We start from the raw sequence: 27,211 nt of genomic DNA on the forward strand, positions 1-27,211 counted from the left end.
AGTCTTGACTCGGTCCCTGAAAGTCTTGGTCATGTCGTGATCTCAGTTAGTTTGGTTCTCGACTGCATAACTGTCAGGCAGAGCACTGCGTAACATCTCAAGTGTTTCCTGTAGATCGGCGTCCTTGATACAGACATGATGTTTAAAGGACGACCTGCTGGCTGGGTGTGGGGAAACTTGCTGAGCAGCATTAATCCCCGTCGAGAGCAATGTGAAGACACGAGAGGTGGTATATGTGAGAGAGAGAGCAAAAGAGAGAGAGGGAGGTGGAGAGGTGGAGAAAAGGTGGAGTTTTCTCCGTGGCATTCTGCTATAAAAGTGTCTGATACAGCTCGCCAGAGAGAGAGAGACACCCGGCAAACCCTAAACTTGTGTCTTCTCTGGGACACATGCCTGGATCACGCGGCACAAAGGTAGGAGACAGTAGATCACAAAAAGCGGGGGGTGAACTAATGTATTTTTTTTATTGTATTGTAGATGAGATTGTTTTGACACTGACTGAGTGTGTTATATTACAGTTATGCACACAAACGTACATTGATGCATAACACATTTCCAGTAACGGTGGCACACGAATACAATAAATCTGTAGAGGAAAGATTTACACTGTGGTCAGTGACTCCAGAAATGTAGATACGGATGCCTGCAAACATCTTTAAATGACAGTTTTGGATTGTTTGAGAATTTCCTTAAATGATTGCAGCCGATCTTGCTGTAAACTTAAGCTGCTCAATAGTCGGTGGTCAGTGTTGCCTGTTGACCAAGCTAAAAATAAATGTGCATGGGGGGGGGGGGGTTCTTTTTTGGCACCTTGTTGTGAAAGTGTCTTATATAGATAGAGCTCGATATAAGCCAGCAAACCATAAACTTGGATCTAGTACGTGTTCTGGGACGCGAGGCGCAAAAGCAGGGATGTGACGAGAATGTGAAGATTGACAATCATTACCAAAGCAGTGAAGCGAAGTAATCGTGTTTTTTTTTTATCTAAGTCCGGTCGACTCTGGATGAGTTTGCATTTTTGCAGGATCCTACGTGAGGATTCAAGGACACGGTGCATTTCTTAGGCGCTCAACCTGAACTTAACCCAGGGCGCCACCCTGTCCATCGCAATAAGGTTCTGCATCATTAGGACCTTGGTTTTTCTCTCTTCCGAGACTACTAGTATTTATGGTCCAAACATACACAAGTGTATAAATCCAGGCCTGAAACACAACAACAAAAGTTGTCGACCACTGTCTTACTTCACCGAATTAAGATGTCCTATAACTGCGGCAGCTCTGCAAGTGGAATGCGTGTCCAATTCTTGCACAAAACAAGAGTCAACGGTCCACTGCACCACAAATCTTCAGTGGGAGACAGAACTGGACTACACAAACTCCAGAGGAGAAGAAGAAAGTGTCCCAAGTGTTAGTGGATTTAGGAAAATGTGCCAAGGAGGACTTCGTATCTGACATCATTTCATCTTTTCCTTTTTCAGGATATTCACAAGAATATCATCGCTTCCACCTCCGCCGCTCTCCCCACCGCAGCCTCCTTCTGTGTAAGTCACACTCGCGCACACTCTGCCAGCCCCCGTGTTTATATGAAACGTACGAGGAAGAGCTTTGAGTGGTCATCGAGACGAGCAAAGGTTGATCAAAGGTGGATCAAAGGTTGGGTCATCAAGACGACCTAGTCTATATAGAATACATTCCATTTGCCTGCGCACATGTAGAGACAGGCAGGACAAGCAATGTGTACTATGATTATTATATACCAGTAAGTATTCACTAACCCTAACCCTATATTTGTTATTTTTTTATCATTTGTATCAGTTCTCCTACTATTACCACCGTTATTGTTATTACCTCTTATATTAATTGTAAGATAGAAAGTCTCTTGTGCAAAGTCATATACACATCATTGCTTACACATTAAATGCTTATTCCTTTTACTACCTTTAAATTTGCCAGCTTTACCTCATTAGGACCAGGTTTTGACCAGGTTAGGACTACTGGTCCTGACAAGGTTTATACCAGAGAAGGTCCCATTCATTGTGAAGACACTCATAGACATAATGCATTCCTAGACCTGCACTCCTAACCCTAAACATCACAATTAAACTAAGTGCCCAACCCTAACCCTAACCCTAACCCTAAAACCAACCCTGAAAAAGCTATTTTAAGGGTTAACAGAATGTGAGGACCAGCCAAAATGTCTCCACTTTCTCAAAAATGTCAACACTCATGTACCCATACAAGAACACACACACACAAGTACAAAATAAATCAATCAAATGAATAATTCTGATTTTGTTTATCATCAATTTCTTTCTTTCTGTATTCTTGTAGAAATCCCTACAATTCCTCCTTAGAGTTGACCTGTGTTATCTAATTATAAAATAAAATAAAATTTAAAAAAACTCTCGGGTCTCTAATCATGACTGTAGGAACTCCATCCGCTGATGATGCAACCGGATCTGCCACCTGATGATGGCGCTCAGCAAGAGGACAAAGACACAGCGAAGCCTGCAGGACTGACATGCCTGCAGAAGTCCAGGGCCCGATTCCTCAAGGGAATCTTGTACTTCTCTGGAAGCATGGATGCGTTTGGAAAATGGATGGAAAGTAAGTCAGTGTTCCAACCTGCTCACCGTGGGCGTGTTTAAGAATGTACAGCTTCTCCTATTTACTACACTTGAGAATCTGTCCAGGATTTATTTGTTTGTCTCTGGGTGCACAGAAGGGGTCTTGAAAAGCTTGAAATCTTGAATCTTGGTGAAGCTCCAGGGAGCCTAAGGGGCGCATGGTCAGAGGAGTCCCTGGTACATGTAGCGGAGTGGAGCTCTATGGAAGTAAGGAGGTGCATGGGGAAACTTGTGTCCAGGCATGGGAGTGCCTGGCTCGGGTAGAAGTCTGGGTGGAACACCTGGGGCTCCCTGGAACATGGTCTGCAGCTCCAGGGGGACTAAGGGGGGCCCATGAGGCACTTGTGGCTGGGCAAGGGAGTGCCTGGCCCAGGTAGGCGAGAGGACTGGGACCTCTGGAGCAGAGCGGAGTTCCATGGAGGTGTGGGGTGCATGGCAGCCTTGTGTCCAGGCAGGTGAGGCCCTAACCTTGGGACTCTTTGCATCTTTCAGAACAGTTCCTGTTGCTGCAGGTGCTGGACTGGGTTCTACGTGGAGCTGCCCAAGTGATGTTCGTCAACAACCCTCTGAGCGGCCTCATCATCTTTGGAGGCCTCATCCTACAGAACTACTGGTGGGCCCTCAACGGCTTTGTGGGCACACTCTTTTCTACCATCGCTGCCCTCATTCTGCAACAGAACAGGTTTGTTTATCTGACTATTGAACTTGTCAAGCACAGCTTGGTCAGTAGGTCAGTTGGTCAGTAGGTCAGTAGGTCAATACAAATAGCCTGAAAGTCATTCTTGCAAGAATCAAGCAAGTCAAGTCGAGCCCCTGCTTTAAATCCAGCAACTTACAAGTCAAGTCATATGAATATAGAAGAATATGAAGATTATTTCCCACATATTCCACATTTAAATATGCTTAAAAAAAGACAGTCATTTTGAACTTCTAGAGTTATTACTCATGCAGTATATATTCATGGTCCCATTCAACTGAATTGTTTACAGAGCCTAACATACTGACTGAATAGGCCTACATTAAACCATGGAAATAGCAACCAAATCACTTCCTGTCTTACCTTTCTTTGTGGAATTTAAAAAGTTGAATGAAACCTTGTGTTGGTGTTGCTCGGTTGCCAGGTTTGCACGCAAGTTTGACACCCAATGTTTTCCGTGTTTCAAAAACAAATTGTACCGTAAACTCTGAGGCTGACACCCGTTTAGAGAGTTGTTAAATTCACCCCTCTCAGTTTGAGGTTGTTGGTTTCACCTGAGACAAAGCGTGAAAGAGTGTCGCTAGGGTTACCTGAGAGACAGAGTCTGCCGTTGTGGGGGTGATGGACTTCACTGTTGTTGTTGTTGTTCTGTTATTGTTCTTTAGGGGTGCCATAGCTGCAGGGCTGTATGGGTACAACGGCATCTTGGTGGGTCTGCTGATGGCTGTGTTCTCCGGTGCTGGAGACTGGTACTGGTGGCTTCTGTTACCCAACATCTTCATGTCCATGATGTGGTGAGTAGCAGGTCTAAGCATTGATTAGGAATGAGAGGTAGAGGTGACAATATAAATGATGTAGCACTGATTTCTTCACTGAACGTAAACAACACACACACACACACACACACACACACACACACACACGTTTGGGCAGCATTAGTAGTGAGGACACTCACAGACATAATTCATTCCCTAGCCCCTTACCGTAACCCTAACCCTAACCCTAACCCTAACCCCAAGTCTTTATCATCATCAAAAAGCTCTGTTAATCGGTGACAGAACATGAGGAACAACCAAAATGTCCTCACTTCCTATGGTTTCTTTCATGGTCCTCACAAAGATACCCATACAAGAACACACATACAGACACAGACTTGTTTTTATATCTTAATGAGGACACATCATAGATATAATGTATTCCGTTGACCGCTTACCCTAACCTTCACAACTAAGTGCCAATATAAACCCAATTCTAACCCTAACCCTAACCCTAAAACCAGGTCTGGTGCAAAATATCCCACAGTGTCAAAATGTCGTCAAAAAGGTAGGTTTTGGACCTCATAAAGACATAAATACAAGTACACACATATTCATACATCACAGAAAAATCACAGTAACTCAGTTTTACAACAACACACTTATCAGAATATATAAACGTAACCGACAGCAGCTAAGCACTTAGCTTACAGAGACCTGTTGACACCCCGTCCTCCATCTCTTCCTGTTGCATAAATAAATAAATAAATAAATACATAAAAACGTATTCAATCTTACATCGATGGTGTTGCTTTACTGTGTTCCAGCCCAGTCCTAACCAGCGCAATCGCATCGATCAACAGTCGCTGGGATCTGCCCGTCTTCACCCTGCCCTTCAACATCCTGGTTTGTCTCCACATGGTCGCCACCGGTCACTTCAACCACCACTTCCCTCAGGTTCTCATTCAGCCTCGCTCAGAGCTGGCCAACATCACCTGGGCTGAAATCGATGTTGCCAAGGTCAGTAACGATCCAGGATCTTTCTATGAACTCCAAAAAAATGGATCTTACCTTAGGTCTCCTAGGTTTCAACATACCTTACTATGAGGGAGTCAGGGAGATATGTATCATAGGGCAACCTCAACAAATACTGTGTTTGACCTCTTTGTCCGTCTCTCTGTAGCTGTTCATGTCAGTGCCTGTTGGAATAGGCCAAGTTTATGGCTGCGACAACCCTTGGACTGGAGGAATCTTCATCATCTCACTCTTCATCTCTTCTCCCATCACCTGTGCTCATGCTGTCCTGGGATCTGCAGTGGGCATGGTTTCAGGTGAGAGGTCCTAATGTTCATATAACAAACTGAACTCACCAACAACAACAGTGCAGCCAAAATATTTGCTTTAAAAATAATATTTTGCAGACTGCAAATCGTGTTTATGTTTTTAAATCATGTTTTGGCATGTGGCGCCACCTACCGCCGTCTACCAAACATTGCAGTCAGTAGAGTCTCAGCTGCCGAGCAACCACGGGTTGCCAGTTACGTCAGAAAACGAAACCTAAAAGACCTCTGAATTTTTTTTTAATTTGAATGTAGTAACCGTTTTTGGCCACATTCTTACATGTGGCACCTTTAAGGCTGTCCTAATCCACTCAGTTGACCTGTTCCATGTTAAAATCCAATCGTTCCGTAAAGGTTGTATGAAGGTTGTAGACAAGGTAATGTTAGGGGGAATGTTCTGGGAACCAAAAGATCACATTCTATAAAGGTTGTGACAAACTAACGTTAGGGGAACCAAGGGAGGAACCTCCAGGGAGCGTTCCCACAACCAAAAGGTAACGTTCCCAGAACGTTCTGGGGACCACAAATTGTCTGCTGGGTAACACTGTTTGTTTTTTACAGGTCTGGCTCTGGCTGCTCCCTTTGGAGACATTTACTTCGGCCTCTGGGGATACAACTGTGTGTTGGCCTGCATCGCCATCGGGGGAATGTTCTACGCTCTCACCTGGCAGGTGCACCTGCTCGCGCTTACATGCGGTGAGCACATGTGGCGAAGATATCGCCTCGCTGTCCGAAAACACAATCTTATCTAAACAAGAATATGTGACACGAAGTCAGGTGCAAAGAAACGAACAGTTGTCTCTTGTGTATTTTTTCTCGGCAGCATTTTTCTGCGCATACCTCGGCTCAGCCATTGCCAACATCATGTCCACGGTGAGCGCTCGTCCCACATGAACGTACAACAGCTCGTCATAAAACTTACAGCTATATAACGTGTCTTTGGTCCACAGTTTGGTCTGCCCGCCTGCACCTGGCCTTTCTGCCTCTCCGCCCTGACGTTCCTTCACTTAACCACCGAGACCAAGAAGATCTTCAAGCTCCCGCTGGCCAAAGTCACCTACCCCGAGAAGAACCTGGCCTTCTTCTGGAAAATGAAGAAGGACGAGAAGAGGGAGAAGGCGGAGAAGGAGAAGGAGGAGAAGGGGGCCGTCGAGGAAGAGGCGATCTTGAACGAGAAGGAGCAGCTGAGGCTCGAGTTCGCCATCGCGGAGGAGGGCAGAGCGGAGAGAGAGGCGTCGGACGACAACGACTCCGAGATGTTCATGTCCCCGGAAGACGCCGGCGAACCGGAAACCGCGCACGACGAGGACACTGCGATCAATTTACCAGAAAACGCCAGCGAACAGGAAACCGCACGCAGCGATGACACTGCGATCGATTTGCCCGAGTATACGTGAACAACGTCCTGCACAAATGTGTTGTTTGTAACCCTAACCCCCAAAAGTCTATATTTCTAATAAATATTTTTGTATCAAGCACTCTAAGGCTACGTCTATGGTGGTTTTGTGATTAACGGCTAAACATGGGAGTTGACTACGGTGGCCTGGAAGTGCAAACGCGTATTACAAAACGTGAAAACACCTTAAGGAAAGGGATTGTACGTTCACTAAAACGTGAAACACACGCTAAAAAACACATGAGCCAGTTACCAGCCGACTGGACGTTTTTTTTTCTTCATACACGATATTTATTTACCACTTCTTTTCAACCTGGCTTTCAAAATAAGAGCCACTGACTTTTGACTACTTCTCATATCAAACTTTTGCCACAACGTTCACTGTATTAGTTAATTCTACGAAATTAAAATCACTAAATACAAAATATATATCACTTCCGGGTCTCTTGCAGCATTTGGTACGATCCCCTATACGTTATTATTAGTTTTTTTTCGTGGGTTGGTAAAAGTGTATTTTGTAAATGTACTTTTTTCGAAAACGTAAAAATTTGTTTCAACTTTGGCGAAGTGCTTTCACGTTTTGTAACAATGGCTTGCACCTCCAGGCAATGAGTCATCAGCATAATGAATGATTTTTTTTAATTTGAAAATTCCGTTACATTTTAACATCATTTAAATCACCGTGGCTCTACCGCTGCACACGTGATTCCCGTCTTAACAAAGAGTGCAAAGATCGACTACTATCTCGATTGGCACCGTGCCTTTTTATATTCAGATTTGATGAGATTAAGCGAACGGAAAGTTTAAGTAGCTGTCACAACAATCGTGTTTTTATCTCGCATGTGCCGTGTTTAGACAAGAAAACTGTGTCATAAGGTCAAGATCAGATAAGTGATCCTGTGCCACGCAGGATTCCTTCCTGCTACCTGTTTAGACAACTAAATGCAAAACAGCATTTACACGTTGTTCGACCGTATGTAACCTGACATGGAAAGTATTCGAACAATGGACGCATCTTGCCGTCTGGGAGCGCGGAGGCAAGGCAACCGTAGCTTTACAGGGTTAAGTTCAACCAGTCATTGAAACCGTGAAGTAATTGCTATTTAAAGGTTTATTTGCATTAAAAAAATATATATGCAAATCATGTTTATGTTTTGAAATCATGTTTTTGGCATGTGGCGCCCCCTACCCCCGTCTACCAATCATTGCAGTCGGTAGAGTCTCAGCTGCCGAGCAACCACGGGTTGAGAGTTACGTCAAAAAATGAAACCTAAAAGACCTCTGAATTTTTTTGAATTTGAATGTAGTAACTGTTTTTGGCCACATTCTTACATATGGCACCTTTAAGTAGAAGTGAAATAGAAGCACGAAAGGTTGCAGCAGTGCCTGAAGAAGCATGACCTTTGATTATTATTGTTGTTATGTTTGTGCAGTGCAGGAATGGTGCCAGGCTGTCGTGAGAGCAAAAACATAGTTTGAATGTAAATAACGCTAATGCTAACGCTAACGCTAATGTTTAAAAGTCCACACACGACAGTTCTAATTTGTAAATTTAGACGCGCAGAGCAGAGCTAGAAACATACGTGACCCAAAGAGAGTTCAGTTAGGGTTGAAAGTTTTTCGGTATCCTTCCATCTCTGTAGTGCCTCATGCAGGTTGATACAGATGGTTGATAACTTTAAAATAAGGTTGAATTGACGCAAAGTAAAAAAAAAAAAAAAAAATCAGAGGCGAGTATAAAACACAAGGAGGAAGGGAATTCAGATGCGATCTCTTTGGGTCACGGGAGTCGCATCGATGACGCATTTCTCGTGGTATGAACCAAGTTACATAAGCCTTTTTTTCACACGTGGTAGATAAACGTGAACGTGATAAAGCACCGGTTTGTTCAAATTCTATGCCAAAGCCAACAACGCGAAATGTGCCTATGCCCTCTGTAAAATTAGATGTTAAAATGAACATGGTAACTGTTAAATTCACCGACCGTCTCCAGGTTCCTGCCACCCATCCATCTTCTACCCGCTTTATCCTCCGCATGAGAGTCAAGCTACACCAATCTAAGCTAGCATAGGGCGATTGGCGAGGTCAGACCCTGGGTTGCCAAGGGGAGAACATGCAAACTACATCAGATAAGTGATCCTGTGCCACGCAGGATTCCTTCCTGCTACCTGTTTAGACAACTAAATGCAAAACAGCATTTACACGTTGTTCGACCGTATGTAACCTGACATGGAAAGTATTCGAACAATGGTAATGCTAATCTAAGATAGCATAGGGCGATTGGCGAGGTCAGACCCTGGGTTGCCAGTCAATGACAGGTGAAACATATAGAGGCAATTTCCAATTTGCCTATAATCCCCATGTCTTTGGACTGTGGGAGGACAAGAACCTGGAGAACCAGGAGGAAACCGGCGCACACAAACAAGGGGAGAACATGCAAACTACATGTAGAAAAGGCCCTTGTTCCGATCGCGTCGCAAACCCGGGGATTCCTGCTGCAAAGCCAAAACACTACGCCAACGTAAAAACGGTTGGCTTTTGACGACAAGGTATTCCAATTTTTTTTGTGTCGTCTTGTGCCTCCGGGCAAAGAAACTTGTGTGAAATATTTCACGCTGTTATTCAGCAGGGGATGAGTCGTGTCGTGGGGTCGTTTATTTCCCTTCTTTATGAGAGAATTGAGTCTTGAAATGGCACAGAATGGCCGACAACGGTACGGGCATGGGCATCTGTATATAAAAACAAATGGTATCCCTAATTTTTCAAGATGTAAATATTATAATTCACCATCCGATACACTAGAATAAGTTGACTGTGGGGGCTTGAGCTGGTCCTCCCTATCTGGTTGCCTCAAGCTCTTCTGAAATGTGTGCTATGTCATTAGTTACAAATAAGCATGCAAATAGTTACAGAATAGCTTTCTGACACCTGCTGCCTGTCTGACCAGGTAGGAATTTCGTTTTTTCAAACGAGCACCTGTCGTAGAGTCCTGCGGCGACAGCTTCCGCTCTTTTAAACCAGTTAACTCTAACGTACTGCAGCTTTATCTGGACTCAAACTGTTCCCCAGTTTTGTTTTTTTCCATCTCGCAGCAATGAACCCAAAAACAAAACACCATCCAATTACGAAACGAGACTCACTGGCTACTGAAACGTAAACGAGAAACCCACCCACCCTTCCTTCCTTCCTCTTCGATTGAACGACGGATTATCTCTGCATGCAGCACTCTCTTTTCTCGTTTTCCTCATTATTATGGAGTGTTTGAGCAAAGGTTACACGTGGCAGGTGGAGATTTTTATCTGCATTGTAGGTCGGTTTTTTCCTTCCGCACACATGTTAAGATTTCGACCAGCATGTGCGCGCTTGCATGTCACGCATCCCTCATCCCCTCCGACTAATCCGGGTCAGATCACAGTCTAAAATGCTGTAATACCTGTGTGTTATCAAACAACACGTGTCTCACACTGCCTTGGCCTGTGCTCCCATTGGTTAGTTCGTCCTTCCCACCGGCCACTGTTGTCTCTGAGAGGACCCAATCAGCGTGGCTCACGCAGCTTCTCGCGTGTCGGCCTCGTGAGCCGTTTCCTCTGAATTTCACGTGATGTAACCATCGAGATCCTTGCTGCTGTTAAATTCCATTTCAGTTCAATTTAGTTCATGTAGCGCTGAATCACAACATACATTATCTCAACACTCTGGACCTGCATGAAGAATCTTGAGCTGCGTGAAGAATTTTGACCTTCACGAAGAAAGAATCTGGACCTGCATGAAGATTCTTGACCTGCATGAAGAATCTGGACCTGCATGAATAATCTGGACCTGCATGAAGAAAGAATCTGGACCTGCATGAAGAATCTGGACCTGCATGAATAATCTGGACCTGCATGAAGAAAGAATCTTGACCTTCATGAAGAAAGAATCTGGAACTTCATGAAGAAAGAATCTTGACCTACATGAAGAATCTGGACCTGCATGAAGAAAGAATCTTGACCTTCATGAAGAAAGAATCTTGACCTTCATGAAGAAAGAATCTGGACCTTCATGAAGAATCTGGACCTTCATGAAGAATCTGGACCTGCATGAAGAAAGAATCTTGACCTTCATGAAGAAAGAATCTTGACCTTCATGAAGAAAGAATCTTGACCTGCATGAAGAAATAATCTTGACCTGCATGAAGAAAGAATCTGGACCTGCATGAAGAATCTGGACCTGCATGAAGAATCTGGACCTGGATGAAGAATCTGGACCTGGATGAAGAAAGACTCTGGACCTGCATGAAGAAAGAATCTGGACCTGCATGAAGAATCTGGACCTGCATGAAGAAAGAATCTTGACCTTCATGAAGAAAGAATCTTGACCTTCATGAAGAAAGAATCTTGACCTGCATGAAGAAAGAATCTTGACCTTCATGAAGAAAGAATCTTGACCTTCATGAAGAAAGAATCTGGACTTTTGTTGCATTCTTCTGGTTTCCCTCCAGGTCATTGAACCAATGAGTAGAAGTGATTGACACTGGAGTTGAAGATTCACATTTTTGTGGTTGTGTTGATCTCACAGAATGTTTACATGTTCTGAGGCGACGGCAGCTGACGTGAGTCATGACACAGTGGTTTGGCTCCTGCCTGAGCTGGAGTTGTTGCAAGATGAGGTGAATTGTCTTGCGTCTGGTTGCGAGAGTTGTTGTGACAAGAGCAATGAGTCATCAGCATAATGAATGATTTTTTTTAGATTTAAAATTCCGTTATATTTTTGAAGTTGATGGACAAACCCAGGACGATCGTGGGATAAGAACACGACATGGTGTCAGAAGTGCCGAGACACAAGGTCTGCTGCGGTAGGAGGGAGAAAGAGGTGAAAATGTCAGATGCTGACGGAAAAACGAGCAATGACCAGAGTAGCGGTTAGCATGTCGGTTTAGCATCCAGCCACCAGAGCCCCTCGACTTGGGTCAGAAAGAAACACTTGGTTTGATCCGGAGGATTCTGGGAATTCATTTCCTCGTTACTGAACTTAAGTACACTTACTTTGTTTAACTTCTACCAAAGTCATTTTCTGGTAAAATACTTGTACTTTAAGATACTTTGCTGACAGTAAACATAATTACCGCCTTACTTTGTCTCTGCAAACATGAACTGTGATTCCTATCTCGCTCATGTACTCCACCCTGAACATGCCTTCCTTCACCCTTCCTCACCTTAACTCAACCACAGTTCAACTCTGAAACCTAAAGAGTTTCCTCAGATTCTGCCTCCTTAAGACCAGGTTCTGGTCTCCATGAGGACTACAGGTCCCGACAAGGTCAGAAAAGCTCCTTCAGCGAAGTATAAACACACACGGGGAACAATTCGTTAAACTGTAGTTGTGCATCTCTAACGTGAACCATTTAAAATAAGGTAACGACCAAACAAGCAGGTTTCTAGAAGAGCAAGTAAGACATGTAGTGGTGCGACCGCGAAGCATCAGGACACAAGTGTTCACTTTCAGGGGGAAAAAAACCCCCCAACACAAACTTTATTTATATTATTTTCATACGCGTGGAAAGCAACACATTGTCAAAGCATCTGCAGGATTTCTCCCAGTGCAAGAGTAAAGAAAACATAACAAAAGGTAGAACACAACGTATTCTTCTCGAGCAACAACTCTCCCACTACTTCAACACCTCTGACTGAACCCTGTACCTGATCATTTTATATTTTCTAACCAAAATATAAAGGGGAAAATCATCAAAAAAAATATACATACATATATATACATACGTATGTATACATATATACATACACACACACACACATATATATATATATATATATACATACATACATATGTATACATATATATATACACATACATACATATATATATATACATACATATACATACATACATACATATGTATACATATATATATACATACATACATACATACATGTGTATATATACATACATATATATTTATATACACACATATATGCACACACACACACACACACATACATATATATATATACATTCAGGATTGTTTAACTATCAGATGTGCACTTAAAGGCATAGGTAGGTGTGGATCACAGGGTCAGAGTCTCTGAAAACTATAACGGACAGAATTGGAGTTAAGTCACTCCACTGTTAATCTGGGGACTTCAGTAAAAACGGAACTGCTCTGAGGTTCAACCAGCAAACCCGTACCAAAATATTACAACCACCCCAAACTAACCAACTAACTAAGTAACCTGCAGGAGTGACACAGACTAAGTGACACGGATAAGCAAATAGCAAATGATCCCATTAATGCACACAGTCAGGTGGGGGGGGGTGGTTCTTTGACCCGAATGATTGTTTTCCTTCTATAAAGCACATAATTCACACATAGAGGCTTTTGCACAAATAATGAGAACCACAAATTAAAAAAAAAACAAAAAACACACACACACATAAGCGTGACGAAAAAAAAAAATCCATATAAAAGAGCAGTTATCTTGAATAAACGCAAGAGGATGAAGTTAAATAAAGCGTGGAGTGAGAGTACAACTGTGCTTAAATAACATCTTAATTAATCAACTGTATTTTTTTTTTTATTGGCCAATGAGCTGGACAGACTCCTTATGGCCACGTAACAGATGTTCTTCTATATACTTTTGTATCTTTAAGGAGTGTGATTTAGCCCTTAAAAATAAAACATTCAACAGCAACGTACCTCTGTGTGTATATATATATATATATATATATATATATATATATATATATATATATATATATATATATATATATATATATATATATATATATATATGTACACATGTATATATATATATACACATACATGTATATATACGTATATATATATACACACATACATATGTATATATATATACACACATACATATGTATACATGTACACATATATGTATATACATATACAGACATATGTACATATATGCATATATATACATACACACACACATATATGCACACATATACTGTATATACACATATACATTTCTCTTTTACAATATGTATATATATATATATATATATATATATATATATAGTGCGCGTAGAGAAAATAAAGCTAAAAATGTTTAACATCTAAAACTGCAAGGCTTGTACAGCAGGGTTGAGCATATTTACATCATAATTACAAGTTCACACGCACGCGGAGGTAAAGAATGAGTTTACAGAGGCTGCGACGCACGCCAGAGAGCAATTCAAATAGACGCCCTTTAAATCTGAGGTAAATTGGGCTAAAAGGAAGGAAGGAAGGAAACATTTGGCTCCAGTGTGCACTGCCTTCTCTCGTCTAAGACACGTCGGCTGTTGTGAGCAGTTGCGCCATCTACTGTACACAGTGGGGAGGTTTTTTGCGTCAGTACATTCATGTGACGCCGACATGTAAAGCTATCAGTGAAATAAACCACCAGTCTTCTTCTTCTTCTTCTCGTCAACACGTGACTAAAGAAGTAAAAGCTCGGGACGACAGTGACATGAGCGACAGACGACACAAACACAAACGGAGACGTTCTTCAAACTTGAAACTTGAAACAGCTCTTCATAGAGTGAAGTGCCTGAGAGCGAGCTGAGCCTATAGTTTGGGAGAAGCTTGATTGTCTGCTCAGGCTATTACGACTGTGTTATAATACACTAGAAACATTCAAAAGTTTGGGGTCACTTGAAATGTCCTTATTTTGGAAGGAAAAGCACTTTCTTTTTCAATGAATATAACATTAAATGAATCACAAATACACTCTATACATTGTTAATGTGGTAAACGACTATTCTAGCTGCAAACGTCGGGTTTTTAATGGAACATGTAGATGGGTGTATAGAGGCCCATTTCCAGCAACCAACTCTTTGCGTTTGCTAATCGGGTGCTAACAAAGTTTTGCTGGCTCTTTATTTTGAATGAAAATCATCATTTCTAATCACGTCAATGTCTTGACTATATTTTCCAGCCATTTTGCAACTCTTTTGGTGAATAAAAGTGTGTTTTAATCGAAAAACACAACAAAAAAATTGTACCGATGACCCCAAACTTTTGAACGGCAGTGTACATATGAGAGTTTGGTCGACGCCGCAACGAAGCGATGAGGAGTTTGCGTTTTGTTTTTGGCTACGTTTCAACAAAGCCGTTCCAGAGCACTTCATCGGCTCACAGTGGTACAAAAACCTGGTGTGACTTGGATGGCAAACTACCAGAATGACACACATAAAAAAAAAAAGAACAACAACATCCCCAGTCCAGCTCCACTCTTTAGGTGCTGGACCTCTGTGCTCGGTAGCCCGGCGGAAGGGTGCCAAGAGGTGGGGAGGAGGTACGGAATTGGTCATTTTGGTAGCCATCACAAATTCTGACAATCGTACGAAACCAAAACTGTGCCACTTTGTTAGAAATGGGGCTTTACATCCTGAGTCCAGATTACACCACGTACAGGTCTGAACGCTCCCAAATCCATCCTGAAAACACATACAATCACGTGTTCAGACATCATTTTGTGGTTTCTAACAAATATGATGTCTGTATTTGAGTAAAGGGAAGGGGAGGAGTGGTGATCGGTCGCTATCCTCTGATATTGATACCAGGACTGGTCACCCTGTGACACCCTGTCCAGTCAGGTGAAAGACAAGACTCTGGGTTTGTGGGTAAAGTTAGGGGCGACACGGTCCCTACAGTAGTGCAAACGCTGCCGTTTTTCATTCCAACACTCTCTTATTCGTCTGTAATTGAGGCGAGACGCGAGGTGGGCGTGGCCTGTATTAGAGCCATTTTCGGAGTGTGGACAGATTCTGGTCCATCCAGCGCTGATTCAGCCGGATGGTTTCTAAAGCTTCCTGGACGCTCCGCATCTGAGAGCCGCGCTCCTTCAGACTGGAGAAGAAACACTGCACCTGCACCACACGCACACAAACACACGTTAAGACATCATTACGTACATTAAATTCATTTTATGAATTATACTACAGCACGTACTTGATCGAGGTGTGCTGGTGTGGAGAACTGAGAGGTGGAAGATTTGATGATTGTCTGGAGGGCGTACGAGCCCAGAGGGAACCTAGAGCGAAACAAAAAAAAATGCATCTTTCATCTTCTTCTTTTTATTCGTTTTTAAAATATACACAAAGCCAGAGAGCAAACGCTTACTTTTCTATGAGTCGGTCCCAGTTTTCTCGTATAAAATCCCAGGCAAACAAGTAGCCAGCAAAGCCGTTGCACACAGTCCTGATGACCAAGGGCAACTCCTGCGTCTGGATGAAGTCTCCGTTCAGAGTCGTTTTCAGAATCCTAGACAGGATGAAGTTAATTGCTGTGTTCAAACGCTCTTCTTCTAACCCTAACCCTAACCCTAACCCCTAGGCTTGAGCTAGTCCAGTTAGCTACTAAAGATATAGAAATCAAAACAAACTCCTTAACCTTAATCTTACCATAACCCTATATTGGGGGTTTGTCCCCATAAGGAAGACAAAGTGTGTAACATGAGAATTACCTGGAACACACACACAAACACACACTAGCTTACCATACTAATTTGCGTACGTCCTGCGTGGATGCTAGGCCCAGTATCATTTTCCTCTTCTCCGCATCATACGTGGTGTTTGCATACAGGTTGAACAGAGTCAGCCAGTGTTCGTCCGACTGCGCGGCCACGGTGAACACGACTCGCTGCAGGTCGCCTGGTATCCTACAGAAATAGAAGGGAATAAATATGGACACAGATTTGACTAAACTGTTGGGGACGAGACAACATCGTGCAGAGCAGAGAAACCCAACAATTCACACAATGAGCAAGCACTCTAGGCATCAGTGGAGAGAAAAAAAAACCCCCTCCTTTTCAACAGGAAGAAATCTCAGACAGAACCAGACTCAAAGATATGCAGCCATCTGCCTAGACCGGTTGGGGTGAAAGGGAAAATACAGGACAACAATAATAGTAATAGCCTCGAAACTGGATCTGGATCCTGCAACCTGCAACATGAGGACACAGAGAGAGGGAAAGGAAGGGAAGACACAAACTTTACGTACCGTACAGTCCCATTGGAATCCACATGCTTTTTGAACAGATCCTTGGCTTGTTCGATGCACTTTTCTTTGCTCAGACTACACGCCGTCTCCAGCAGGGCCGAGCGTAACTCCTGTTTAGACACGCTGTTCTCTTCTCCCCAGGTCTGTTTATCCATCAGTGAGCCAAACTGACGCAGAATATAATGCTGTTATAGGAAATAAAAAAAAAATTTCAGTTTCAGGTGCCTGACATTGTTATTTTACTAATTATTCTACAGCTTCTACCGCAACAGGTGTGTGGGAGACTAAGAACAGTTGAAATGCTATCATAAACTATCATTTAAACACTATATCAGGCAACAGGAAGTTCAGTTTTCCTTGAGTAGTACAGTACGAGGAGAGAGAGAGAGCGTGTTTTTTAACCTTCATGCGACCCGCAAGACCAGCCTCCTGTCTTTTGTCGAGCAGCTTGTAAATGTTGTTAAGCTGCAACAAGGCCTCGGTCACCGGAGACGTCTCCGTTTCATTGGACATGTAGTATAAAAGGTTGAGGACTTGACGGAAGGACACGCGTCCCAGTCTGTCGAACACAAAAGAGAGTGAGAGAAAGTGGTGGAAAAGAGTGAAAAGTGTAATGGGGAAAGGTGAATTTGGTCTCTCATACCTGGAGAGAGCAAAGATGTTGTGTATGAGCGAGGCGCGGTCGTCAGACGCGAGGACGCCGACGTCGTTGGACAAAGCTTCCCGAAGAGCGGCCCAGCCTTCATCGCCGTAGTGGACAACGTAGAAGCCCGTGTTTCTGTAGTTCACCTTCAGCCACTTCACACTTCCTGGCAGTTTGAGAGTGCCTGAAAACACAACGACGCGGAGAAACGCACGCACACAGTCAGGAAACGTGCATTGTTGTGGGTGAAATGGAAGATTCGTGTCTAAATCTGGAACAAACCAATAGCATATAACTAATAGTATGGCATATGATCTGATAACACGAAGCCAACTTGGCAGGATTAAGATAAAGATGTAGAAGTAAAAGATGAATCTAAGTGTTTTTACCCGTCTTGGTCTTCAGAGTAAACACCTGTCTGCATTCAGCAGCCACACTACAGCTGTCGTTGACGTAGGTCAGAGGAATATTCCACAAGCTGAAGAGAGAGAGAGAGAGAGAGAGAGAGAGAGGACATTACATGGTTATTACAGCATTTTTTATGATCTGTGTGTTGAGCCGAGTTGTTGAGCCTCAGTTTGCAGTAAATGCAACCCACGTGGACGCATGCGTGGCGTTGTCAGACGAGAGTAGAAAGTGCTCTTGGGTGAAGGTCACTTGGTCGCCCTTGAGGCTCACGGTGACCAACGGGAAGCCTTTCTGTGACGTCCACGAGCTCATCATCTCCGACACGTTCTGGTGCAGCATGGAAACCTGAAATACAAAGTCTGTGTTCACTGATATTTCCCTAATTTAGTTTTTTTTCCCCTGCTCCAACACACCTGATTTAAATGAGTAGGTTGTTGTCTTGAGCGAGAAAGGGAAACATCTAAAACATGCAAGACAGGGGTTGCTAAACTATTATACCTCGTCATTTCCAGGTTTGACAAACACAGATCAACGGCAACAACCGACAGATTAATCGATTAGGAAAAACAATCATTAGTTGCAGCTCTGATAAATTTAAAGGGTACTGTGAAGGCTACACACACATACCTGCGTGAGGCTGTTCCAGAGGTCGTTGGTGTCTGTGTTTAAACCACGGAACTGGTTTAGGTATTGAATGATGCCCTTTTTAAACTGTTGGTCCCCTGGCAGCGAAGCGTTCAGCATCAAAAGTATAGACGCACCCTAAAGACACAGAGAGAGAGTGAAAGAGGCTGTGATTACACGTTTGATAAGGTGATTTAAAGCTCCCATAGAGTGGTCCCATCGCACATATATGCGAGTAATGGAGGTCTAGTCATATACATTAACTTTTTTTATGGTCAAAAACCTCCTAGTTGCTGCAAACGAAGACAGAAGACAGAACTGTGTTGTGATTGGCCAGCCAACGAGCGCTTCCCCAACTGTCTTGTGATTGGCCAGGTACCTGGAAGTGACGTAATTACCACGTCAGCTCTCGGAAGCGCAGCTCCCAACAATGATTAAAAAATGGCTTGGTCACGACTCCCCGCTGCAGTCCCTTTTACATCTCTGACAGAAGACACCATCACAAGTGAAACATCTCCACAAGGGAAGTTCTTCTTCTTCTGCGGTACGCAACCGGATGTGCCCGGACTAGTGCCCGGAGCAGGAGAATCTGCTGTTCAGGAGACGGGATCCTTAGGTAAAGATTCCAGGCCTTTTCAGAGCCAGAGAATACAATAAAAACCCAGCCTTCTGTTTGTTTCCAAACTATAAGACTTCATAAACGGTGCAGATACAGACCAAAAAACTGCGTTAAATGGAACTTCCCGGTCTATGGGAGCTTTAAAACACTGTCTATCAAAGGAAAAAAAAAAAACACCTCACCTTTTCATATGTGACGGGGTCAAACATTTCTTCCACCTGCTCTGCTGCGTTCACCTCAGCTGACACAGCGTGGGACGAGTTAAGTGCGTCTTTGTCCAGCGCTCTGAAACGCACTGCCAGGAACAAATTACCCTACAAACAAATAAACAAACAAAATAAATTAACGACCTGCGGATGTGCACAGCGGAGAGGACATATTTAATCTGCTTAATCTAAGTACGCGAGAAGTGATTGATGAGCATAGCGTACAATGTCCAGCTGGGGATACACTGTCTGCAGCGACGTGTACTGCATGTACGTGGCAAAGCCTTCATTGAGCCACAGGTCGTTCCACCACCTCATCGTTACCAGGTTTCCGAACCACTGAAACACAACGGACACAGAGAGAGATTATGAACTAGATCTGAAAAATCACGCTCCTTTCACAAACACAAAACCGGAGGACAAAAACTACCTGATGCGCGAGCTCGTGCGCGACGACAGACGCGACCACTTGTTTCTCCAGCGGCGAGGACTGCTTGCCCACCAGCAGGGTGGTCTCTCGGAAAGTGATGAGCCCCCAGTTCTCCATGGCTCCTGCCAGGAAGTCTGGGATGGCGACCAAATCTGGCCAAAGAGAAACATATTGGGTCAACAACAGCGCTGTCGCTATCTTAAAATACACCGGTATAAAACGATGCAAAACAATGACAGGACATCACATTATCATTAAGCATTAAACACCACAATAAAATGAAGTGTGTGTAATTTAGTACATTTTGGTTTTTTTGGGCTTAGGGTTAGAATACGATTTAGTTTAGGCACTTGGTTGTGATGGTTAAGGTTAGCGTAAGGGGCTAGGAAATGCATTATGTCTACGAGGCGTCCTCGCTAAGATATAACCACAATGTCGTAAGCATGTCTCTGTGTGTACTCACCTAGTTTTTTGAGCGGGTAGTCGATTTCAAAGAAATTATTGTAGAACTCCAGCAGTTTGGAGGCCGCGTCCAGAGCATAGTCTGCATGCTCCGCCTTCTCCGGCACTGAATACACCGACACCTGAAGCAAAGCGGACGTCAAACAATCGCTGAATACCAAATATAAAACATACATTAGATCATCAGTGATGAGTTAGGTCTGTGTCAGACTCACCTGAGTTTTTGACACATTTTTGCTGACGGATGAGAAATTAGCAACGATGAACGCCACCAGGTAGGTGCTCATGTTGACGGGGGTCTTTTCAAACTCGTCTTGCACGAGGCCTCCTGGAAGGGCCGTGGATTTAGCCTGAAATGAAAAGCACACATCTTACATTCTTCTCATTCTAAGATTCTAAAATCACAGCGGGGGCGCAGCAAGGACTCACAGCTTCTTCAGGACAAAGAGAGACATTATATATCGATATTAAGCATATCTAAAATCTTGTCCTAAGATAGGGACGCTGAGCACATCTTCGATTCAGTATTATTACTGTACCTTAGGCATGTTAGAAAGTGTCATGTAGTCCGGTTTCCTGTTGATTTTAATCAGAAAGGTGGCTTTGAAAGCAGGCTCGTCGAAGCAAGGGAAGGCCTTCCTGGCTGACAGCGGCTCAAACTGGGTTGCAGCCAGGACCCTAGTGACAAAGGGTACATGAGGACGACTGTGATTTTACTCCTCTGTGGTGAAAATACTCACAGCAGAGACGTTTAGTCGAGCGTACCTTTTCTTTCCATCTTTGTCCGTGTACGAGCTGTTGTAGAAACCGTCGTAAGTGTGCGAGAGGCTGGCAGAGTAGTTCAGGGTCAGAACGCAGGACTGGCCTGGCTTCAGCTCGGCGGTTGATTTAAAGGCTAACTGCTGTCTGGGTTTGTATTCCAGTAGAGTCACAGCATGGGCCTCCCCATCACCCACCTGGACGAGAGAATCAAACAGTTGACAAAATATTAAAAAAAACAACCTTTGAAACATATCTTTTCTTCAGACACAAATAAAAATCATAGTATAGATATCAATTATTCAGGTAATTATTCTCCAAAGTGGGACTTTGCAAGTCTCTTTTTCTCTATGGAGCTCCCCCTTGTGCCCATTTTATCCTCAGTGTGGTAAAAACTCACTGTTGACACTGCCCCCTGCTGGCCATGCGCCAAACACAAGTCATGGAGCCATGTGCAAACACACATAAATACATAGAAAAGAGAGAGACTTACAAGTGAAACAGCAAAAACGCTAGCTCAGCATCCTCTTTGAACGCTTCTGCATGTTTCAGTTCTTATTTATTCGGAAAAAGAGTTTTTCATCAATTAGATTGTAGTTCAAAATAATCACAGAATAATGACAGACCTCTTTGGCAAGACTTGGTGGTTACTCAGACTGTCATTTCCTATTCATAACTTTCCCCGACGATGGTTTTCTCTGCTTCTTTTTCACCGGCTCTGCCTTAATGAAAATAATAAATAATGCTATCGCTGCCTTGATCTTATAGCAGCGAGGCTTGCGTGTGTGATGCTGCATTGTCCCAGGTTTCCCGCTAAAAGACAGTAGTCCAATCTCCCTACATCAAGCCGTTTAACCATCCCAATGACTCCAAACTTGGTTATATTAGGGCAAAGATCTAACATAGTTCCGCTTTAAGTTTGTATCATCTGTACAGAAACACCTTCCACGCTCACCTTGAATGTAGCTTTGGTAATGTTAAAGTTGGCGCCGTGAAAGACGATGAGCGAAGTGTTGTGATGGACGGACAGAGTGATAACGGTGCACCCAGTGAAGGTCATAGCGTCCAGGTCCGGGTTCAGGGTGATGTCATAGCTGACAGGATGTATACTGAAGGGCAGCCGGAACTGGGCCCATGGAAAAGGTTCGCCATTTGTGGAGATGGGGTAGACGGGCTCGAGAGGAGCGGTCTTGTTCGGTTTAGGACAGCCGGTCTGCAGAAGGACGGAGAGAGACTTGGTTTGAGCCAAGGAAACTGCTTTGTGATTGAAACTGAAAAATATCTATAGAGAACTGAACATTTGTCTTACCTTAGTAAAGGTGCAGCCAGGTAAAAAGTATAGCACCATAGTCATAGATGCCACTATCACCAGTAATAACACACATACAACCATTGTACGGGCTGAGGGACGCGAACATGACCTTAAAAAAGGAAGAGATTATTACGTGGTTACTCATTGTCCCATTTGTGTAAACCGGCATGTTTGTTTTAGTCTTATCTGCATCATAAAACTCCAGCATGAATACAGTATTATTATTTAGACAGTAACAGACACACAAGGTTAGAATTGATGTTAATGAGGCAGCCACACTGTGGTGGAAAAAAACAACCTGTACTACAGACTGTTCATTCAAATAAAGACCAACAAAGGTGTCTTTGTTTCTATACTTTGTCTAATACTGTATGCATTTAACTACATTTAATCGATGGTGATTGAAAAGAACAGCTACATGCACTTAAACTGCTCTAGAGATTGAATGGACTGTTGTATATTAATTGGCACTTCATTTTAGGACAACAAAACTCATTATTCATTCCTTTTATTTGATCAGTGTACAATGAAGATAGAGTCTCGATAGCACCATATTTGTAATCGCACTAGTTTGACAGATTTCCGTTTCACCTAGCAACTGCAACCACAAGATTTCGGGCAGGATGTCGAAAGGTGGAGATAAGAGATGCTGATCTGGAAACAGCACGTTCAAACACCTCCACAGGTTATTTAATAATAATAATAATAATAATAATAATAATAATAATTCTATGTAAATAAAAATGTAAATACTACTGTTGTAGTGTTATACATTCACTGTGTCAGTTTGTCAGTCAGATGCAACAAAAATCCTGTCCATGCATCATTCAAAACTTACTTTACAATATTAATTTAAAACAGAGTCTAAGGAAACTAAGGTAAAGTATAATACACTCACTTTTGCATACAGTAAATGAAATGAAACAAAAGCGTGAGACATACCTCACCGGGAAAAATGTTTTGTATACCAACATAAGCCACAGCACTCGAGATGATGACCTTTCTCAGTCCATTACCTGGGTGGAGACTGTCTGCTGTACGGCGAGGAGTTGGACCTCTGAGCCGAGCTGCGGTTCATGAAGGACATGCCGAGCAGACGGGCCGACGACTCGCAGTCCTCCTCGTCCTCGTCGATGTCATGCTCTCCCAGGCCTCGCACGAGCAGCCGCGAACTGCTGGGCTCAAACACCACCTCGTCTGGGTCGAGGGTGGGAAACGTCTGCAGAGATAGCACACAAGCACACTTAGTATAGTTCTCTAGTTACATGCACAGTACGTCATTTCTGCCACTCAATCTCTCGTTCAATTAAAAGTAATAACATAGACCTAGTTTGATGACATTGGAGAGCACAGTACGATCATGAGCTTCAGCTCACTTCCTGATTAAGGGACCGATCCTCCTTTTTTTTGAGTTGCATACGTCACACAGCACTTTTTTGAAAATTGTGACACTGATCAATTCTATGTTCACTTACTGAAGACACCTCACTGTAATACCTTTATCTATCCAACACTTCCTGTGCCAATTTCAAAGTAGTCCATGTTCATTCAAATCATTTATTCAAATACAAGCTTCTATTGTAAAATACTTGCAGGACCAATGGATGTGCACCTTCACACTTAACAGTGCTGGTATTATACGCAGTACAGAGGTTAAAATATTATTATTTTGGTGAGGCAAAGCCTGTGTAAAACATAGCAGGACTCCCAAAATTAAAATAAGGCAACCAAAATGAATGAAACAGCCCAGTACCTTCAATATTCATACACATTAGGATTTAAAGAAACGCTACATGTAATACCTTTAAACTGTGTAGTATGACGCTTTCAAGTGGATTTAATTTCCAGCCAGGGTACATTAAGTTAATGTTTATTAGTCTTTCTTTATTGAAATTGCATCCAGCAGATGCAAAAATATAATAATCTTGGGCAAACAGAACACAAAGGGAAATGAAATAGGAGGTTTTGTTGGATGACACTGATACAGTAAGGCCTTAAGTAACAGATATTGACACAAGGGCAAGTGCATTGTAAAGATAAGATCAAATTTAAATGGCTTCTGTGGGGGAAATTGGGTCACTGCTGAAGCAGAAAGGGATACTGTTGATATTTATGAACGTTGTGAGGATCCAGCGCCTTCATTACACTGAAATAAAGCCGCTTTCCTTTTAGCTCAAAGTAATTTAGTCTGTTTATTGTAGATAGCAACAGCTGACGGACCAATAAAATAATTATAGATAAGCAGACGGGCCGAGCTGCAAATGAGCAGAGGATCACTGTGTAAGCTATCCTCAAATGATCTGATCCTTAGCCAATCATGATAAATAATGTGCAAATTATTAGACTAGGCCTTGAAGTGGCTTGCATGTGCATAGCATTCACAGCATAAGAGGAAGTGAGCGTACCGGAAATGCTGTAGAGTCTTTGGCTAAATCCATGACGTCGGGCTCTTCTTCAAACATGCTGTTCTCAATCATGTTTCGAGGCAGGTTTGCTCGTTCTGAGAAAAGAGAAATCAGAGAAATCAGACTTGTAGAAAGAGGAACTGAGAGGTGCGACCCTGACACATACTTACAGTATGAATGATAGAAAAAAGGTACAATAATACAATACAACACAAACAAGGACTTATCAATGTCCCTGAATGTGCTCTCATTATTAAAACTTAGCAAACAACTTTGATGAGGCTTGGAGTTTCCTGTAAGAAAAACCTCCTGCGATATTTCCTGGTACGTTGACCTACATAACTGGTAAAACAGACACAAGACGCATTATAAACTAAGTTTGTTAGGACATGATGAATCATTCGGTGTCTTGCAGAGTACACTCGTTTTATAACAACAACAAAAACAACTTACAAATTGGCTTCAAAACCTGTTGAAAAGCAAATATATGACCATGTTCTGTGCCTCTGAATTTTAAAGCCTGCATTTCCACAAAATAATGTGCATCTTCAGCATTATAGGAGGAGCTCCCGCTACAATCTATGTGATTAAGCTGGCTGCCAGATTCTCTTTTGTCAAACAATAAGAGGCATGCTTCAACTTCCTGATTTAATAATATCTTAAGTAGGGAAATGCTACGCAGTGCGTGTCTCGCATTCTGCAACACATTCCATTTGCATTTTCTACAAGGTAAAGACAAAGCATTTGCAGTCTTATTTGGCGGTGGAGATGGACTGGGAATTAGCAAGTAACAGAAAGTGAAAGCACATTGTTCACAGAATGAAAAATGACACATTTGTGACCTACAACTCCCTTAAAGGAAGGCGAGAGGCAGCTATGACTGTATAGGCCATCATTATCTCGTGTCTGGACTTCATTATAGTGGTGTGAATGTTTAAAAATAGAGTCTAGTGGTTAAGTAGTAGGTTATGTGTAATGTCCAGAGCTGATAACACGATAAATATAAGACAAGCCTATTTCTAACTGCTCTACAATGTTGTTATGATGTTATGTTGTTTGTTTAATTGCATGACAGAGCTGCTTCATGTAATGATTATTATCTTGACTACAATTTAAATGAATGGGAATTAACAAACAACTTGCACTGCATTTGTGAAGTTTGAATGTAGACACAGCAGGAAGCAGGATGTGGTCTGTGCTGCCTGTAGTGTACTCTTCCCGAAAGTCCCTTGAGTTTGACATGTATGATTCAGTCCTAGTAAAAAAATATTCTCAACACTGTACGTTTGGTAATAAAAAAGCATATAAAAATGAAACTAAAATGAGTTCAAGAAAAATCACCAAGTTACAAAAAAGGGGAAGTGAGATTACTGTGATTTGGTCTTTGCTTGGCTCAGGTCAAGACAAACTTGTTCCTGTTTCAGTGTGTGCACTGACTCCTGTGTTTGTCCTGACGCCCTGGGACCATAACATGGGTTATAAAGGAGCCAAGGCAGCTGGAAGGCAGGGCAGAGCACGCCTTATCTGCATCTCCACACCACAAGACAAAACATAGCTATATTACCAGAAAAACAACAGTGCTGCTGAGTTACAACAAACAGAAAAGGGTCAAGACAGCCATTGTTAAAGTGAGAAATAACATAAAAAGCAATATAAAGCACATCTAAAATGCCTCCCAAAGTGCTGATATTCTTTCTTGTAATCATACATGCTGTGTTTACATACAGCAAAAATATGGCTTCTTAGTTATGGCTTCCATTATAAATGTAAATATTTGGATAAGGAATCAGAAAGGGTGGAAAACAATTACAAGGTTGTTTATATCGTTCTTGCTAATGTTAATTTAGCCTTATTTAGACGTTTTGCTAAACTTTAAGGGGCCTTAAATCTTTAAATCAAAGAGTGGTCTGATTTAGATTTATGGTTCCTACTTTGGGTTTTGACAGGGAAAAGGCAGCAGTGTAAACAGACTGATAATGCGATTAAGTTAGCTTCTGACACTTCCTCAACTGTAAAGGCAAAACAATAGACACACAACAGAGAGAAAACTGAGAGAAAACACAGACGTAGCTTTAGTTTGGTTTGTCTAAAGTCAAACCAGGCCACATGTCCGTGGACAATGTCCTCCGGGAAATGTCACTCTGTGGGAGAGCTTGAAGGCAGCTAATGGTAGTTATTAGCTGGCCTGCTGCTGCTGCTAGCTTACCCACACTGAGAGGATTCTCATAGGCTTTGCTAATGCTTACCTGTGCTGTTGTTGTCAAATGGATCCATGGTGGAAAAAAAATCTCTTCTTCTTCACGTTCGAAAACAAAAAGGGACACGCACACGTTGGCGGTAGCTCCGTCTGTCTAATCCCGGTCCGTCTGTCTGTCTGTCTGCGGAACACAACAGCAGGCGAGCTAGCGGCGACACACAACCAACTTCCAACAAATCACACTGACATTCATTCAGCTAACGCTAGCTGCTCCGCACAACTTTGTCGTTGTTGTCCATAACTGTTGACTGGAAGTCACA

General features: G+C 42.7%; 2 protein-coding genes across 2 annotated transcripts; one reads left to right on the top strand and one right to left on the bottom strand.

Annotated features, from left to right (window-relative positions):
• The first annotated feature begins 267 nt into the window (after positions 1 to 267).
• On the top strand, positions 268 to 6,891 carry slc14a2 (solute carrier family 14 member 2). Its single transcript, XM_083905475.1, has 10 exons — positions 268 to 413; positions 1,478 to 1,540; positions 2,429 to 2,606; positions 3,119 to 3,308; positions 3,989 to 4,117; positions 4,906 to 5,098; positions 5,262 to 5,409; positions 5,980 to 6,114; positions 6,242 to 6,291; positions 6,369 to 6,891. Exons 1-10 carry the CDS (start codon positions 390 to 392, stop codon positions 6,813 to 6,815), a joined length of 1,557 nt encoding a protein of 518 aa, XP_083761601.1. The 5' UTR covers positions 268 to 389; the 3' UTR covers positions 6,816 to 6,891.
• A 7,964-nt stretch (positions 6,892 to 14,855) lies between these two features.
• lnpep (leucyl/cystinyl aminopeptidase) lies at positions 14,856 to 27,042 on the bottom strand. The gene is made up of 22 exons (XM_083905389.1): positions 26,941 to 27,042; positions 24,695 to 24,789; positions 23,306 to 23,508; positions 22,287 to 22,398; positions 21,933 to 22,190; positions 20,984 to 21,174; positions 20,758 to 20,896; positions 20,434 to 20,568; positions 20,220 to 20,340; positions 19,757 to 19,908; positions 19,552 to 19,665; positions 19,303 to 19,434; positions 18,505 to 18,639; positions 18,068 to 18,222; positions 17,859 to 17,947; positions 17,470 to 17,653; positions 17,229 to 17,385; positions 16,827 to 17,011; positions 16,324 to 16,485; positions 15,948 to 16,088; positions 15,777 to 15,858; positions 14,856 to 15,694 (listed from the first exon to the last, which is right to left on the bottom strand). The coding sequence occupies exons 1-22, from the start codon at positions 26,966 to 26,968 to the stop codon at positions 15,563 to 15,565; spliced, it is 3,102 nt and encodes a 1,033-aa protein (XP_083761515.1). The 5' UTR covers positions 26,969 to 27,042; the 3' UTR covers positions 14,856 to 15,562.
• Between the last annotated feature and the right edge of the window lie 169 nt (positions 27,043 to 27,211).

This window comes from Microchirus variegatus, assembly GCF_963457635.1.
Source record: "Microchirus variegatus genome assembly, chromosome: 18".
NCBI lineage: Eukaryota > Metazoa > Chordata > Actinopteri > Pleuronectiformes > Soleidae > Microchirus > Microchirus variegatus.

Excerpts from the sequence above, each read along its gene's own strand:
- slc14a2 (XM_083905475.1), top strand. The coding sequence starts at position 390 with ATGCCTGGATCACGCGGCACAAAG. Across the intron at positions 3,309-3,988 it reads CTCATTCTGCAACAGAACAG|GGGTGCCATAGCTGCAGGGC; the intron begins GTTTGTTTATCT and ends ATTGTTCTTTAG. Across the intron at positions 5,410-5,979 it reads TGCAGTGGGCATGGTTTCAG|GTCTGGCTCTGGCTGCTCCC; the intron begins GTGAGAGGTCCT and ends TGTTTTTTACAG.
- lnpep (XM_083905389.1), bottom strand. The coding sequence starts at position 26,968 with ATGGATCCATTTGACAACAACAGCACAG. Across the intron at positions 22,191-22,286 it reads CTGGCTGCACCTTTACTAAG|ACCGGCTGTCCTAAACCGAA; the intron begins GTAAGACAAATG and ends GTCCTTCTGCAG. Across the intron at positions 15,695-15,776 it reads CACCAGCACACCTCGATCAA|GTGCAGTGTTTCTTCTCCAG; the intron begins GTACGTGCTGTA and ends CGTGTGGTGCAG.